Source organism: Carica papaya, chromosome 7 (assembly GCF_054855325.1).
Source record: "Carica papaya isolate Zhongbai chromosome 7, ASM5485532v1, whole genome shotgun sequence".
In the NCBI taxonomy this organism is placed as follows: domain Eukaryota; kingdom Viridiplantae; phylum Streptophyta; class Magnoliopsida; order Brassicales; family Caricaceae; genus Carica; species Carica papaya.
The window spans coordinates 20,007,197-20,022,962 of NC_142315.1; the positions used below are offsets into that span (position 1 = coordinate 20,007,197).

At 42.1% G+C, this 15,766-nt stretch overlaps 1 protein-coding gene across 1 annotated transcript; it reads right to left on the reverse strand.

The window, feature by feature from the left end:
* Window positions 1–310: 310 nt before the first annotated feature.
* On the reverse strand, window positions 311–4,105 carry LOC110808265 (Leucine-rich repeat protein kinase family protein). The gene is made up of 3 exons (XM_022033699.2): window positions 3,036–4,105; window positions 1,343–1,918; window positions 311–1,254 (listed from the first exon to the last, which is right to left on the reverse strand). Exons 1-3 carry the CDS (start codon window positions 3,709–3,711, stop codon window positions 581–583), a joined length of 1,926 nt encoding a protein of 641 aa, XP_021889391.2. The 5' UTR covers window positions 3,712–4,105; the 3' UTR covers window positions 311–580.
* Between the last annotated feature and the right edge of the window lie 11,661 nt (window positions 4,106–15,766).

Consider the following 15,766-nt stretch of genomic DNA (forward strand, 5'->3'; position numbering starts at 1 on the left):
GGATGACGATAAGCAAGAAGAGAGACATCTATATGTATATATTTTTTATTTTTCATTTTAATTTTGTTATTACAATATAAATAAGATCAAATTATTTTTTAATTCTAGATGTTATATGGCATCAAAAAATTCTCAATTAAATAATGGTGTTTGAGTTCATATTACTAACGACAGTCAGGGATCAAATCAAATTTAGAGTACATAAATCAAAATTACAAAAAATAATACATAGATTAATTTAAATATTTAAAAATAGAACAAACACCAATTTAATATGTTCACATATAAAATAAAATTAGGAAACTGCCACTAAAGGAATCAGCATACAGGGATCCATTGAAAATGATGAACAATTGGTTAGAATTTAATACATAAAGAAAATAATGGTAAAAGTAGAGAAAATAAAACAAACTGTTGATAAATTACAACAGTATATATAATTGGAATCCGTATAAGAACGTACCATTAGGTTTTCTTCCCAGAAAACAGACATGTAGAAGGCAAAAACAAACAGAGACTTAGTTGATCATCACCATTAATAATCTCCAAAACTTGCTGAAACTTAACCAGAAGGAGATGATCAGGCAGTGACAGAGAAGGAGAAATCATCATCTGTGGTTGCTTTGGACGAGTAAAGTTCAGCCTCGCTAGCACAAGATGAATAATCATCTCCATCACTGTCTCTCTCCTTCAACTCTTCAATCTTCTCTACAGCTTCAACCAGCTCACACCTCTTCTCCACATTCCATTCGCAGCAACACATGGCAATTTTCAGCAGCTTCAACATCTCCCCCTCGCAGCTTTTTGTTCCTTTCATCTCCTTATCAAAAACCTCCCCTGTCCACTCCTCTCTCACAACTGAGTTCACCCAGCTCGCCAAATCTGCGTTACTACCTTTCCCTTGTTTCAGATAATTGGCTGGGAATTTACCCGTCAACAGTTCAAGAATGAGTATGCCTAGACTCCACACGTCCGTTTTCCTAGTTGTGCGGTCGAGTTGGGTGAACTCAGGAGACTTGTAAGCCACCATTAACTGCTGAGCATGCTCCTCGTTCACTACTGGTACCAGTGCGTAATCTGTCAAGAGAGGTTCAAAATTATGATCGAGAAGCACGTTGGAGGATTTCAGGTGTCCGTGAGGGAGAGTCAAGCCTGGGAATTCTTTGTAGAGGTATGCCAGACCCCTCGCAACTCCTTTTATTATCTTCAGCCGCATTGACCAATCAAGTCCAGCCTGCCCAGCTGCCCTCCTAGCTGGAAACAGTAGACATTATATGTTTATACATATATGTTCATGTTTAGATATGTAAGAAAAAGACAAAAGGAAGGGAAGTAAAGTTACCGTGAAGAAGATTAGCCAAGCTTCCATTAGGAACAAAATCGGAAATCAAAAGCTTCTCTTCTTTTCTGTAGTAGAAAGAGACGAGGGGAAGCAGATTACGGTGAGACAAGGATCCAATTCTCGCCATGTGGTCGTGAAAATCTTGCTTCCTGACATGATCCATCTGTCTAAATCGCTTGACGACCAAGGCAGGTCCGCTCAAAAGTACGGCTTTGTAAGACGAACCGAAGCTCCCACTTCCAAGAACCTCGGCGGAGGCTCGCAGCAAATCTGTCATCTCGAACCTCTGTCGATCATTCCGCACAAATTGCAGCTTCTCATTTTCACCTTTGTTGTTATGTTCTGGGGACTGTGCTTCGTTCTGGCCGAGATTGTAGTCGAACTTGGTGAGAACTTTGGTGTCTTGAGCTTTCTTGAATTGAGCTTTCTTGGCCTGTCCACCTCGTACGTACGAAATTATAGCCACAACCACTACTAAAATTACAGCAGCCACTACTATGGCGGTTATAATAGTGATGGTCCGGTTCTTTGAGGATTTGCATGGACTCAAAGGTTCGCCGCACAGATCTTTGTTTCCTGTTTCCTCAGTTCAAAATATTGGTTGTTAAAAGCCCAGGTTTTCGGTTTTAGACTTTTCATAGAATTATAACAATTGCTTACAGATTTTTTTTAGAAATAATATTATACTTTCATTTTTGCCACTTTCCTAATCTTTTTCCTTAAAAGAGTACTGTAAATTCTTGTATATACTGAAATCAGCTAGAAATGTATTAAAATTATTTATTATGTTATTGCCTTTTATTATTAAATAATCACATTTTGAATATTAAACTGTCATACATATATATATAAATATATATATTTAAGTTTTCTATTGAAATTATATAATATTTTTTAATTAACTTGCAAAACCACCTTCTCCACAAATTCTAATTGAGTCTCATACCAAATTCCTATTTATTTATTTTTTTTAGTAAAAACTGTATAGATTTATCAAATATTCATTATTATAATATAAATAATTTTTAAATAAGGACATACATAAGATAAGATGAACAATCTAATTTGAACAAATTATTATACATTTAATTTTTAAAAAATTATTAGTAACTCTCACTCATTTAACTAAGAATTTAGCATGTATGGATTCATGCTTCTTAGTTCATAAATATTATCTTTTATATTACCATTGAACCACAGAATTATATCTAAGAATTTTCGTACAATTTTTTTTAATAATTAATGCTAAAAATTAAGTTCATGTTCTTACTTAAGGGAAAAAAAAATAAGTATAGTTTAAACTAAATATTTCACAGCTGAGGGTAAATATCAGCTCTGCCAAGTTTTTTTTTTTTTTTAAAAAAAAAACATTGTGATATTTGATAAAAAAAAAAAAACAATTAGATATAAATAGCAACGTGGGTGCTACGAACATTTTGTATGATTTTTTTTTTGAATTATTAATTCAAATATTTTAAATAATATTTGATTGAATATGATCTCCAAATTCTATATCTATATATATATATATATATATATATATATATATTAGCCGACTTACTTGCACCTTTTTTTCTTTATCAGATTTTGATTCTGATATTATTTATAGGTGAAATTCAATTTCAATTAAACATATAAAATAAAATAACTTGAAAAGAAACAAAATAGAAAGAAAGAATTTAGAGAAAATTACCTGTGAAAAAGGTTGAACTCATCTTACTAAGAGAAGACGGAATACGACCCTCAAAAAGGTTATTAGCCAGATTAACCACGGTGATACCCTTCTGGGGAAACTCGGGTATCCGCCCATCAAACCGGTTACCTTCAAGGCTGAGTTCTTGCAGCCTTGGTAACACCACTATGGATCTCGGAATCGGACCCGAAAACTCGTTTCTCGCCAAGTGAAGAACCTTCAGAGCATCCATGCTTTCAAATGCATCGTCCCGTATCTCGCCGTTAAACCGGTTGTAGGACAAGTACAGCACTTTCAACGCCGTCAGTTTCTTGACGTCCGGCAAGGGACCGTCGAAGTTGTTGTACATGAAGCTAAGCGTTCTCAAGTTGGGCAGCTGTAATAACGAGTCTATGTCAATCATCCCCGTCAGTCCCATCCTCTCCAGCTTCAATCCGAAGGTCGTTCCGTCGTCGTTGCACCGCACGCCTTTCCAGTTGGAAGAGTTGCCGTTGCACGGCAGCGAAGGCCCCAACCAGTTGTCTATTGCCGACGTGTTTGACAGTAAGCTCTTGAACTTGAGAAGGACCTCAGTCTCGTTTGCACCGTGAGTTGCCACTGCCAAAAATGTTAACGCCGTCATCACCACCAACGAAATTCTCCTTAATATCCCGCAGTCATAATTATTAGCAGCCATATATAACTCCCTGAAACGTATTTATATATATATATATGTATATAAAAAGCTAATAATCAAAGCCTCGAAAGAAAAGGGTTTGATTTACTATATCAGGAATATGCATAGACTGGATGTTGATCACTTGATCTTTATGGTATATATTTATTGGAGTTGGTGTATGAGGAAGAGGAAGAAGAAGAAGAATGAGAGGAGGAATTGATGTAAGAACTGATTTGGTGCAGGGTGGCGATGGTTGCTAAACGGGTAAAGGCTAATTAATTAATTATGTATGTATTTATACATATATATATATATATATGTATTGAGAGAGTAGCGGGTGAGATTGACAAAGTCGTTCCTGGCATATATTTTAATTGGACATTGACGACGAGCCAGGTGTGATGTGTGTTGAGGCCGGCGTGCAATATTTTGTTTGACGTCTTCGATGGTGTTTATATTTTCATGGCATAATTAATTAACATTATAAGCTGTTATTGATTTGCCTTGTTAACAGTGTAATATAACCTACTTTTTGTTGATGGGATTAATTTAAAATCTCAATATAATATTCGTATTATATATATTATATTGAGATTTAAAATCAAATCCAACAATGAAACGTACATCTATATAAATATATGCTGCTTTCAAATGGTAAGTACCTCAGCAGGTACATAGTAGAGTGACATCACGATCACCATGCAAACCAATAAGGATCAATCGTTGCCGTCCGATGATGATACCAGTCGTTAAGAGTCAACAAGCAGAGATATAACGGACAGCTAAACTATTGAGCTGTGTCGACACGTGGCAGTCAGATTGTGGTTGTGGGTAGAGGGGGAGTAACTGCGTCCGTCCACGTGTGAGGCCCGTTGTGCTCCCTCGTGACTTCTTGGTGGCTCACGTCGCATTTGGATATTACTACCATAATTTTTCTTTTTCTTTTTTTTTTTGAGAATATTTTGTTATTTAATTATTAAAATAAATAAATTTTTCGAAAAAATATTGTTCTATCCAACAGTTTTAGTAATTTTCTTAATTATTCCTCACCATGCTCCATTACAGTTTTGGTTTAATTATAATATAATTTTGTATTATTTATTTTTATATATATATTTTTTAAAAAGACTTCATTTAAATTTTTTTGTTATTAATAACATTAATTTATCCAATTAGATACGACTTGAAACCCTGCTGCCTCTCCACCTTAAACCGACCTCTTAAATCTTATCTCCTTCCTTCACTCCCCGACAACCCCACCATTCTTCCATAGATCGCGCAGCAGAGAATAAGAACTCTTCCTCCCCGACATCAATCTCCACGTCGGCGCATGCAACACCCATTAATTTTATTATTATTATTATTAATTTTTAATTTATTTTATTTAATTTATTTTGTAATTATTGAAATTTTAATTGATTTATTTAATTTAATTTAATAAAAATAAAAATAATAATAATGATAAAATTGGGTAAAAATATTATTTGGATTTAATTGAAATTGATTTTGGAAAAAATGGGTGAAAATTTGGGTTATGGGGGTGTTTTTGAAAAGAAAATCGGAAACCAGGGGTCAAAACGTAATTTAGAAAAGTTGTGCCACGTCAGCGGCCCGGTCAGCAGCCCCGGCCAACCAGGACGCGCCGCGTGGCAAGGACACGCTGACCAGGGGACGGGCCACGGGGGCGATCCGCGTGCGCGCGATCGGACGACACAGATCCGTTCCCGCACGCACGGACGGCCCAAATCAAACGTGCGCATGGACGGCCCATATTCACGCGCACGGACGGCCCAAATTGCATCGCGATGAACGACTCAGATTTAATCCCAATTAATTCGCGATCGAACGACCCAGATTCAATCTTGATGGACGGTCAAGATTAAAAGGTGAAGGGTATAAATACTCCCACCCACACCTGACCAAAGAAACCCTAGCCGCCAGTGCTCGCCGGAGAAGAAGAACCAGTCACCGGAGGAGCCGGCCGCCGCCACCCGCTGCCGAACCGGGGAAATTTCTGACCGCCGATCGAGGTAATTTTTCTCCCCCTTGCTCGTTTTTCGACGCTGAGTCCGCCTATGGCCAAACTGGAGCCAAACCACCGGCCAAACGGCCGGAAAACTCAGCCGAAACCCAGCGGCACTGCCGCGCCCCTCCTTGATTTTTGCATCCGATGAGGCCCTTCCCGGCCTCCGTTCGATGCAAATTTTATACCACTGTGATCACCGTTCTTTTCTCTACAGGTTGACCAGAGCCAAATCACCAAAACATGATTCACGCCGGAGAGCCCCCGCACCCGAGAGCACCGCCGCCGGTAAGCTTCGGTTTTTCGTGATTTTTTGGCCCACCGAGGGCTCTAGGGTTGTTTTATCACAGGGACCGATGCAAGTGTGGCCGAATTCGGCCGGAAACAGCAAACCCAAGGCGAATCGCCGCCGCTCGTTGCCGGAGCACGGCAGAGCCGCCGTGCCGGAATTGTGATATTGGCCGAAAGGGGCCCTAGGCCTAATTTAGGATTTTTAGGACACGTGTAGGTACTAGTAGTGCATTTCAGCTCCCCGGAAAAAATTTAGAGAAAATTATGGACAGCCTGTAGGCGCACTGTAGAGCTGTATTCAGAACCCGAAACAAGTAAGGACCTCTCACCCTATTTCCTATCACGGTATTAAAGTTCAATAAATGATAAAACGGTATTTCATGAATCAATAGATGTGTGAAATTGTTTAAGATCGCTAATGGAGCCCGAGTCTGGTGTGTTTGTCGCTCAGCTGTTGTTTGTCCTATTTTACAGTTTTAAATGCAGTATGAGGTCTGATATTTTCATTTCATAATTTCATGTGTATATATCACTGTTTTATTGATTATGGGTTGAATGACTGAGAACCCGATGTTGTGTGTTGTCTTGTTTGGCATAAATTACTGGTTTGCTTGTTTGTGTGTGACTTGATGATGCTGACTAAGGAAAAAGGGAATAAAAAGTTACGTAAATTGATAATTCGATAATGTAGTCAGCCTAACTAGATATCTTGGGAGATGGTGGACGGACTGGGTCCGTAGGGAACCCTATCGGGATTGTGGTCTCTCATACCGGACGGGGTATGGAGACCTTATGTGTTTTGGTGCCCATACCGGACGGGGTATGGGGACAGCCTGTTTCACCCTCATACCGGACGGGGTATTGAGGTTTATGGTTTTGGCGCCCATACCGGACGGGGTATGGGGACAGCCCTGGAATTTGATTACAAGTGTTAAGGGTTCACGGGTAACGGGACCCCTATGGATCCCCATGGATACTAGTAGGCTGGTAAATGAGGAAAAATATGTTGTGTAATGATTGAAATGCAAATGCGTGGTAAGTATTATGTTATACAGTTCATATGATTTCATGATGATGATAATGTTATTGCTTTCGTATGTTGTTTTATGAACTTCACAGAGATAAGTGGACAGTAAAGGATTTTATTTTTGATAAAAAAATTTGTTATAAATTATGCTCCATTGGTCTTTTTGTATTTTCTACCCACCTTTACCTTCGTGGCGGTGAGATAGTGTGATATCTTTAGTGGGCTGGTGTAGCTCATTCCTTATTTAACCATTTCAGATCAGGAAGACATTGTTCCCGAGCCCCTTCCGTAGGAAGACGACGAAGGGAACGCCTAAAGACTTCGTAGTTATATTTATAGTTTTTATTTTCGAGTTTCTCTTTTAGTTAGTTTGTAATTTCATATTTTGAGTACGTTTTGGTTATTGTGTAAGGGATGTTAGTCAAAATTTTTATCACGCTTCCGCATTTGACATTTTTAATACATATATTTCATTTAAATTTCCGGGGCTGTTATAGTTGGTAACAGAGCCGCGTTCCCCGGACCCATCCCTTACACAATAATGCTTAGAGAAATATTTACCGATAAACCGTTACTCAACCATTCCTTATGAAATGCAGGTGCAGAGAGATGAGGAGAGGAAGACCCCCACTAAACCGAGCAGCCCGAGATGATTCCCTTCGGGAAGATGTGGACAGAATATTTGAGATGCTCGAAAGGATCATGGCCGCCCAGCAAGGTCAAGAGGAGAGAAGGGAGTTACCTGAACCTCCCCCACTACCACGGGTTGAGCCACCGCTACAGCAAGCGGATCCCGAGCCACCCCGGCACGAGCCTGCTCCACCACAGTACCACCCGGCACCACCACCGCAGTATGAACCGGTGCCCCAGCCACCGTATTGCCCGGCACCGCCATACTACAATCCGGTGCCCCCACCATTTCAGCACGTGCCACCATAGGGCCCCACAATCTATCCCCAGCCGGGTCCAGTCCCTCCTCCACGGGACCCCACTCATTCCTTGATCGACTCGGGCTACATAGAGAGGTACAGGAGACTGAACCCCTCCACCTTTGTAGGAGGATCCTCTTTCGAAGAGGCCGTGTACTGGCTGGCAGAGACTGAGAGAGCTTTCAGGATCTTGGGAGTAGTCCCTGAGCAGAGAGCTGCCCTAGCTTCCTTCATGCTAGTAGGGAAAGCAGGACGTTGGTGGGAGCTCAAGCAGGCCACCCTGCCTACACCAGTCACTTGGGAGCAGTTCTTAACGGCCTTCCATGCGGAGTATCTCCCTGACCACATCCGACACCTAAAGGAAACGAAGTTTGTTCAATTAGTTCAGGGAAACATGACAGTATCAGAGTATGCTTGTAAGTTCCTCGAGCTAGGCCGATACTCCCCAGAGACATTGATGGATGAGGGCCGAAAGGCTAGGAGATTCCAGTCAGGTCTCCGCCCAGAGATCAGGCAACACTTGGTAGTATTGGAGCTCAAGACCTATTCAGCAGTCCTAGCAAAGGCGCAAATCGTGGAAAGAAGCTTCAGTAACCGTCCTCAGCCAGGAGGGAGTTCCCGACCCTCATCTCCGTTCCGCAGGCCAGCACCCACGGCGCCTGCCCAACCAAACAAGAGGCCCAGACCAGCCATCCAGGCCCCTCCTCAGGCTCCAGGGGCAGCACGTGGGAAGATTTGTCAACACTGTGGCAGAGATCACGGGGACCGACCCTACTACCGCCGCAACAACACTTGTCGCATTTGTGGCAGTGCCTAGCATTATGCTAGAGAGTGCCCGAGGAACCAGAATCAAGGGAGGCCTCCTATCCAGGGCAGAGCATACAACCTTACCCAGCAGGATGCCGACACCGACCCGGATGTGGTACAGGATATGTATACTATATGTGACCGTATTGCTCATGTTTTATTTGATACTGGTGCATTGCACTCTTTTGTTTCACATGCTTTTGCTCCTAAAATTAATGTATCGCCTGATAAACTTGAATCACTATTGTTTGTGTCTACTGCTGGGGGTGAAACACTACTAGGGGAAGCTATCTATAGGGCTTGTGCCGTGGAGATAGCAAATAGGAAGCTGAGTGTAGACCTGATAGGGTTAGACACGGGTGATTTTGATGTAATCTAAGGAATGGATTGGCTAGCGGCGTATCACGCCACTATAGATTGCTTCAACAAGAAAGTTGTATTTAATCCTCCTAACGAGGAGCCATTTACAAATTAATAAAATTATTCAGTACGTATTCCTTGATGGCAAGTTTTCTTAACTTCTATTGCCTCAATCTTGTTGTTTTCTCTGACTAGGCAAGCCCAAGAGGGAAATTTGTACTCAAGAGATTCCTGTAGTCCGGGACTTTCCATATGTGTTTCCGGACGAACTACCCGGTCTGCTAGTGGACAGAGAAGTCGAGTTCACTATAGACCTACAGCCAGGTACCCAACCTATTTCGGTTGCTCCTTACCGCATGAGCAGCATTGAGATGGAAGAGCTGAGGAAATAGATAACTGAATTGCAAGACAGTGGTTTTATTAGACACAGTGTGTCCCCTTGGGGTGCCGGAGTCACTTTTGCAAGGAAGGGAGATAGAACGTTGAGACTGTGCATTGATTACAGAGGATTGAACAAGGTCACGATCAAAAATAAGTATCCCCTTCCCCGGATTGATGACCTCTTGGATCAGCTGCAGGGTGCACAAGTCTTCTCTAAAATAGATCTACGATCAGGTTACCACCAGGTGAAGATAAGAACATAAAACATCCTCAAGACGGCCTTTCGAACCAGGTACGGACACTATGAGTTCCTGGTCATGCCATTCAGGCTAACCAACACCCCGATAATCTTTATGGATCTGATGAACAGGGTCTTCAGAGAGTTCTTGGATCAATTTTTCATCGTGTTCATCGATGATATCTTAGTCTACTCAAAAAGCAGAGAAGAACATGCTCACCATCTGGCCCAAGTTTTGTAGGTCCTTAGAAACAAGAGGCTATATGCGAAGTTGAGTAAGTGTGGATTCTGGCTTGAGTAGACTGCCTTCCTAGGACACATCATATCGAAGGAAGGGGTATCAGTGAATCCTGAAAAGGTTGAAGCGGTACTTGGTTGGTAGAAACTGACATCAGTTAAGGAAATCCGTAGCTTCCTGGGAATGGCAGGTTATTACCGCAGGTTCGTTGAAGGATTCTCCAGTCTAGCAGCTCCTCTAACCCGACTCACAAAGAAGAATGCCAAGTTTGAGTGGAATGAAGACTGCGAAAGAAGTTTCTCAAAATTAAAAAAGCGGCTGACCACTGCACCCGTGCTGGCTTTACCGAGTGGATCGGGAGGATATACAGTTTATAGTGATGCCTTCCATCTGGGCCTGGGTTGTGTCCTGATACAGTATGGAAAGGTTATAGCATACGGGTCTAGACAGTTAAAGAATCATGAGAAGAACTATCCCACCAATGACTTGGAACTTGCTGCAATCATTCATGCCTTGAAAACCTGGCGCCATTATTTGTACGGAGAGACCTTTCAGATCTATACCGATCACAAGAGTTTGAAACACATATTCACTCATAAGGATCTCAACATGCGTCAGAGAAGGTAGATGGAACTCCTTAAGGACTATGATTATGACATCTTATACCATCCGGGTAAGGGCAACGTGGTAGCAGATGCCTTCAGCAGGAAAAGTGCAGGTATCTTAGCCCATTTGATGGTTTCAGAATGCAAACTAATTGGGGCCACACAACAGGTTCGACTTCATGATCTGAAGAGGGTCACATGTTTGAGCCGTCTGACAGTCCAGCCCGAGTTAATTCAGAGAACAAGGGAAGCCCAGACAGTTGACCCCGCCCTGGTAGCTCGAAAGAAGGATGCAGAACAGGGAGGGAGCTCAGAATTCCGAATATCTGCCGATGGACTACTTCGTTTCCAAGACAGGGTGTGTGTCCCAGATGACAGTGAGTTAAAAAGGGACATCATGACAGAGTCCCATGGCTCGAAGTTTACCATGCATCCAGAAAGCACCAAAATGTACCAAAGCATGCGACTCCGGTTTTGGTGGCATGGGATGAAGAGAGACATAGCCGACTTTGTATCTAAATGTTTGGTATGTCAGCAGGTCAAGGTAGAGCATCAGCGCCCAGGTGGGTTACTTCAGCCTTTATCGATCCCGGAGTGAAAGTGGGAACATATCACCATGGACTTGATATCGGGGCTACCCAAGGCGCGTTCAGGACACGATGCCATATGGGTAATCGTTGACCGACTTACCTAGTCTTTCCACTTCCTAGCCATCAAGATGACCGATTCATTGGACAAGTTGGCAAGGATGTATATCCGGGAGATAGTCAGATTGCATGGGGTTTCAGTAACAGTAGTGTCCGACAGGGATCCCAGGTTCACCTCTCGGTTTTAGAGTAGCTTCCAGCAAGCTATGGGAACAAAGCTGTCTCTTAGTACTGCCTTCCATCCCCAGACTGATGGACAATCAGAGAGGACAATTCGTACGCTTGAGGATATGCTCCGAGCTTGTGTCCTTGACTCCGGGGGCCATTGGGACGACCATCTACCCCTGATAGAGTTTGCCTACAACAACAGCTACCAAACAAGTATCGGCATGGCTCCATATGAGGCGCTATATGGGCGCCCGTGCAGGTCACCGATTTGTTAGGAGGAAGTGGGCGATAGAAGATTGTTCGGCCCGAAGTTGGTAGAGGAGACCACGTCCAGGATAATTAAAATCAAGAAGAACATTCAGACAGCTCAGAGTAGGCAGAAGAGTTATGCAGATATCCGGAGGAGAGACCTAGCGTTTGAGAAAGGCGACCGTGTGTTTCTTAAGGTCACTCCTTTCAGGGGAATTAGTAGGTTTGGTAGGAGGGGAAAATTAAACCCCCGATATATTGGACCCTTTGAAATCTTAGACAGGATTGGTACCGCTGCCTACAGACTAGCACTGCCTCCCGAGCTCTCCAGAGTCCACAACGTGTTTCACGTATCTATGCTACGTAAGTACAACCTGGACCCTTCTCATGTCTTGGCTCATGAACCGCTTCCACTCCAAGAGGACTTGTTTTATGAAGAAGTACCGGTCGATATCACGGACCGAAAGAACAGAATACTCCGCAACCGAGAAATATCATTTGTAAAGGTCGTGTGGCAGAACCACACGCCCAGGGAGGCTACTTGGGAGCTGAAATCAGAATTTAGAGCCCAGTATCCCCATTTGTTCGACCAAGAGTAAGATGCAAATTTGGGGGACCAAATTTCTTTAAGGGGGGAGAGTTGTAACACCTATTAATTTTATTATTATTATTATTAATTTTTAATTTATTTTATTTAGTTTATTTTGTAATTATTAAAATTTTAATTGATTTATTTAATTTAATTTAATAAAAATAAAAATAATAATGATGATAAAATTGGGTAAAAATATTATTTGGATTTAATTGAAATTGATTTTGGGAAAAATGGGTGAAAATTTGGGTTCTGGGGGTGTTTTTGAAAAGAAAATCTGAAACCAGAGGTCAAAACGTAATTTAGAAAAGTTGTGTCATGTCAGCACCACGTCAGCGGCTCGGTCAGCAGCCCCGGCCAATCAGGACGCGCCGCGTGGCAAGGACACGCTGACCAGGGGACGGGCCACGGGGGCGATCTGCGTGCGCGCGATTGGACAGCCCAGATCTGTTCCCGTGCGCACGGACGACCAAGATCAAACGTGCGCACGGACGGCCTAGATTCACGCGCACGGACGGCCCAGATTCAATCAGGCACAGACGACCCAGATTGCATCGCGATGAACGGCCCAGATTTAATCCCAATTAAATCGCGATCGAACGGCCCAGATTCAATCTTGATGGATGGTCAAGATTAAAAGGCGAAGGGTATAAATACCCCCACCCACACCTGACCAAAGAAACCCTAGCTGCCAGTGCTCGCCGGAGAAGAAGAACCAGTCGCCGGAGGAGCCGGCCGCCACTACCCGCCGCCGCACTGGGGAAATTTTCGACCGCTGATTGAGGTAATTTTTCTCTCCCTTACTTGTTTTTCGACGCTGAGTCCGCCTATGGCCAAACCGGAGCCAAACCACCGGCCAAACAGCTGAAAAACTTAGCCGAAACCCAGCGGCGCCGCTGCGCCCCTCCTCGATTTTTGCCTCCGATGAGGCCCTTCCCGGCCTCCGTTCGATGCAAATTTTATACCACTGTGATCACCGTTCTTTTCTCTACAGGTTGATCGGAGCCAAATCACCAAAACACGATTCACACCGGAGAGCCACCGCACCCGAGAGCACCACCGCCGGTAAGCTTCAGTTTTTCGTATTTTTTGGCCCACCGAGGGCCTTAGGGTTGTTTTATCGCAGGGACCGATGCAAGTGTGGCCGAATTCAGCCAGAAACGGCCGAAAATGGCCAACCCGAGGCGAATCGCCGTCGCCCGTCACCGGAGCACGGCAGAGCTGCCGTGCCGGAATTGCGATATTGGCCGAAATGGACCCTAGGCCTAATTTGGGATTTTTGGGACACGTGCAGGTACTAGTAGTGCGTTTCAGCTCCCCGGAAAAAATTCAGAAAAAATTAGGAACAGCCTGTAGGCACACTGTAGAGCCGTATTCAGACCCCGAAACAAGTAAGGACCCCTCACCCTATTTCCTATCACGGTATTAAAGTTCAATAAATGATAAAACGGTATTTCATGAATCAATAGATGTGTGAAATTGTTTAAGGTCGCTAATGGAGCCCGAGTCTGGTGTGTTTGTCGGTCAGCTGTTGTTTGTCCTATTTTACAGTTTTAAATGCAGTATGAGGTATGATGTTTTTATTTCATAGTTTCGTGTGTATATATCACTGTTTTATTGATTATGGATTGAACGACTGAGAACCCGATGTTGTGTGTTGTCTTGTTTGGCATAAATTACTGGTTTGCTTATTTGTGTGTGACTTGATGATGTTGACTGAGGAAAAAGGGAATAAAAGGTTACGTAAATTGATAATTGGATAATGTAGTCAGCCTGACTAGATATCCTGAGAGATGGTGGATGGACCGGGTCCGTAGGGAACCCTACCGGGATTGTGGTCTCTCATACCGGACGGGGTATGGAGACCTTATGTGTTTTGGCGCCAATACTGGACGGGGTATGGGGACAGCCCGTTTCACCCTCATACCGGACGGGGTATTGAGGTTTATGGTTTTGGCGCCCATACCGGACGGGGTATGGGGACGACCCTTGAATCTGATTACAAGTGTTAAGGGTTCACGGGTAGCGGGACCCCTATGGATCCCCATGGATACTAGTTGGCTGGTAAATGAGGAAAAATATATTGTGTAATGATTGAAATGCAAAGGTGTGGTAAGTATTATGTTATACAGTCCATATGATTTCATGATGATGATAATGTTATTGCTTTCGTATGTTGTTTTATGAACTTCACCGAGATAAGTGTACAGTAAAGGATTTTATTTTTGATAAAAGAATTTGTTATAAATTATACTCCATTGGTCTTTTTGTGTTTTCTACCCACCTTTACCTCCGTGGCGGTGAGATAGTGTAATGTCTTTAGTGAGCTGGTGTAGCTCATTCCTTATTTAACCATTTCAGATCTGGAAGACATTGTTCCCGAGGCCGTTCCGTAGGAAGAAGGCGAATGGGACGCCTAAAGACTCCGTAGTTATATTTATAGTTTTTATTTTCGAGTTTCTCTTTTAGTTAGTTTGTAATTTCATATTTTGAGTACATTTTGGTTATTGTGTAAGGGATGTTAGTCAAAATTTTTATCACGCTTCCGCATTTGACATTTTTAACACATATATTTTATTTAAATTTTCGGGGCCGTTACAGCGCCCCTTCCGACACGGCGGCTGCGCGTGTGGCAGTTGTCTCGTAGTCTTCGTCGTCAAGCTCTATTACTCATCCAATCCGACAACGCAGATTTTAAGCTTCAATCAACCCAAAAAACGGAGTAATCCAGCCTTCTTCGGCCCAAGTTTGCTTCAATTACGGCGTCGAATTACCATCAATCTTTTCCAGCTTTGGAATCTTCATCGTCTCCGGCCGATTGATCTGAAAATGCTAAAACCCTGGTTCAATTTGAACTGAAAAAATTCTTTCTTCAGGCGATGATCCTATATAATTGATTTTTTTTTATTGGATTTTACAAAAAAAAAGGTTTTTTAAAAGAGTTTCAATCTAATTGGAATAATAAACAAATTATCATGTGTAGATATATTTAAATTATTAGCAATCTAGAAAGAATAAATTGAAATTTATTATATATAAAAAGAGGTTTAACTAAAACATGACTGAAATTCAGTGTAAAAACTAAATTATTAACAATGTAATTAATAATTTCTTTTCAACATTAATCGTAAAAAGAATATTTTCCTAAACTTAAATTTGTATGTATTTTGTTCGTAATTTTATTGACATTAAACATTTAAGTTTTTGTTAAATTTACACTTGATGCGTACGTGAAGTCTAAATTTACTAAAAGCTAAGGATTATATTTAAATTTTCTGCTCATCACCATACCCATGTATCATCCTTGAGTTTGGTTGTTGAACTCTTGACCCTATAATCAGTAGATTATATTGAGGGTAAATCATTTACATTGACTTGATTCTTGTATTTAGAGAACACTAATAAACGTGCAGCAGATTAAAGCATAATTAGGAAAGGGAAAGATGGAAGCAACATATGGTGTAAGCTGTCACTTTCTGCTTAACACGAAAAAGCTTGCCTCTCCCACAGGCTCCTTG